Here is a 1,185-nt window from a genome sequence, read left to right on the forward strand (position 1 = left end):
TCCTAAAGGTCATGAAACCGCCTAGTCAGTTGCAAACTTTTGCACAGTCGACAAAGTAAGATCTAGGAGCAACGTGCTCACCCCAGCTTTTGAGAAATGAATGGAGGAGGAAAAGGGGGAATAGGGGTAGGAGGAGGCAGATCTGAGGAGAGTGGTGCACAACAACCTAAGGTGGCAGTAAGAAAACAGGAAATGCTATATGAGAACTCTGGGCCAACATTTGACAGGGCATGGCGGGCTAATCTAAGCTAGATTAAATAAAGATGCGGTCATTAATTTAGCTTGATTCGGTCTAGTTAACTTTGTCTGCGGCTACTATGGTCTAGGGCATAAACTATTGAACCGTGTCATTTCCTGTACTGGAGAGGGTGACTTGAAAGTAGAAGCAAACGATAAAACATGAACGATGAGGAAGTAGGCAAGACCCGCGATGGGTAGAAGTCACTAAAAAAAACGACAGAAGGTAAGGTTAGAGACGGACAAGGTAAAGTTGGAAAGAGAGCAAGTGAGGCATTCCGTATTCATTACGTGTAACAGAAATTCACCACCCACTTGAGGTGGCTGGTTGTTCAAAAGCACAATAAGTGCAATGCTTAAGGCCACCCAACCACGCGAAATGCTGAAATACCTGACAATGACAGCAGTTTGTAAAGTCAAGCACATAACGTGAAAAATGATTCGCATGTATTAATCAAGTTGTTAAGACCAACTTCAAAAATCAAGATTTCTACAAATGCATTTGGAAATTTCAAATTTAGAAATGCTTACCCCCATTAATTCCTGCAAATTGGAATTGCCTCCTGAAACTATCAGGATTGTGCCTTCTCAAAAAGTGGACTGGCGCTGAGCCAAATTGAAGCTATAATTTATTCAAAGGACGCTTCTTTTATTTTTAGAGGTGGATTTCATTCGGAGACCAGCGATCAAAGTGCATTCAACTTACAGTATTACTTTAAAATACCAACACGTGTTTTAGTGTTGCCGTCTAAATTTCAATTTTGCTTTTGTAATTTGCGAATTGTGAAAAATGCAACATGGCCCGAGTTTTTTGTGCTAGCCATTTTAGGTTATGAAGTGTTTAGCGTAAACGTTGCAGCTAATTACAATCAGGTCACACCTTACATTACTGAACGCTTTTAGAAGGTGCACCAGGTGGAAACAATCCATCGCAAAGTAAGAAAAATA

At 40.7% G+C, this 1,185-nt stretch overlaps 1 protein-coding gene across 1 annotated transcript; it reads left to right on the forward strand. All coding sequences in view use genetic code 11, as the record gives it.

The window, feature by feature from the left end:
- Window positions 1-733: 733 nt before the first annotated feature.
- On the forward strand, window positions 734-1,140 carry EGR_11305 (hypothetical protein; the record flags this gene model as incomplete). Its single annotated transcript, XM_024500546.1, has 2 exons — window positions 734-832; window positions 877-1,140. 2 exons carry the CDS (start codon window positions 734-736, stop codon window positions 1,138-1,140), a joined length of 363 nt encoding a protein of 120 aa, XP_024345040.1.
- Between the last annotated feature and the right edge of the window lie 45 nt (window positions 1,141-1,185).

The sequence above is a fragment of the Echinococcus granulosus genome, assembly GCF_000524195.1.
Source record: "Echinococcus granulosus chromosome Unknown EG_S00809, whole genome shotgun sequence".
Lineage (NCBI taxonomy): Eukaryota > Metazoa > Platyhelminthes > Cestoda > Cyclophyllidea > Taeniidae > Echinococcus > Echinococcus granulosus.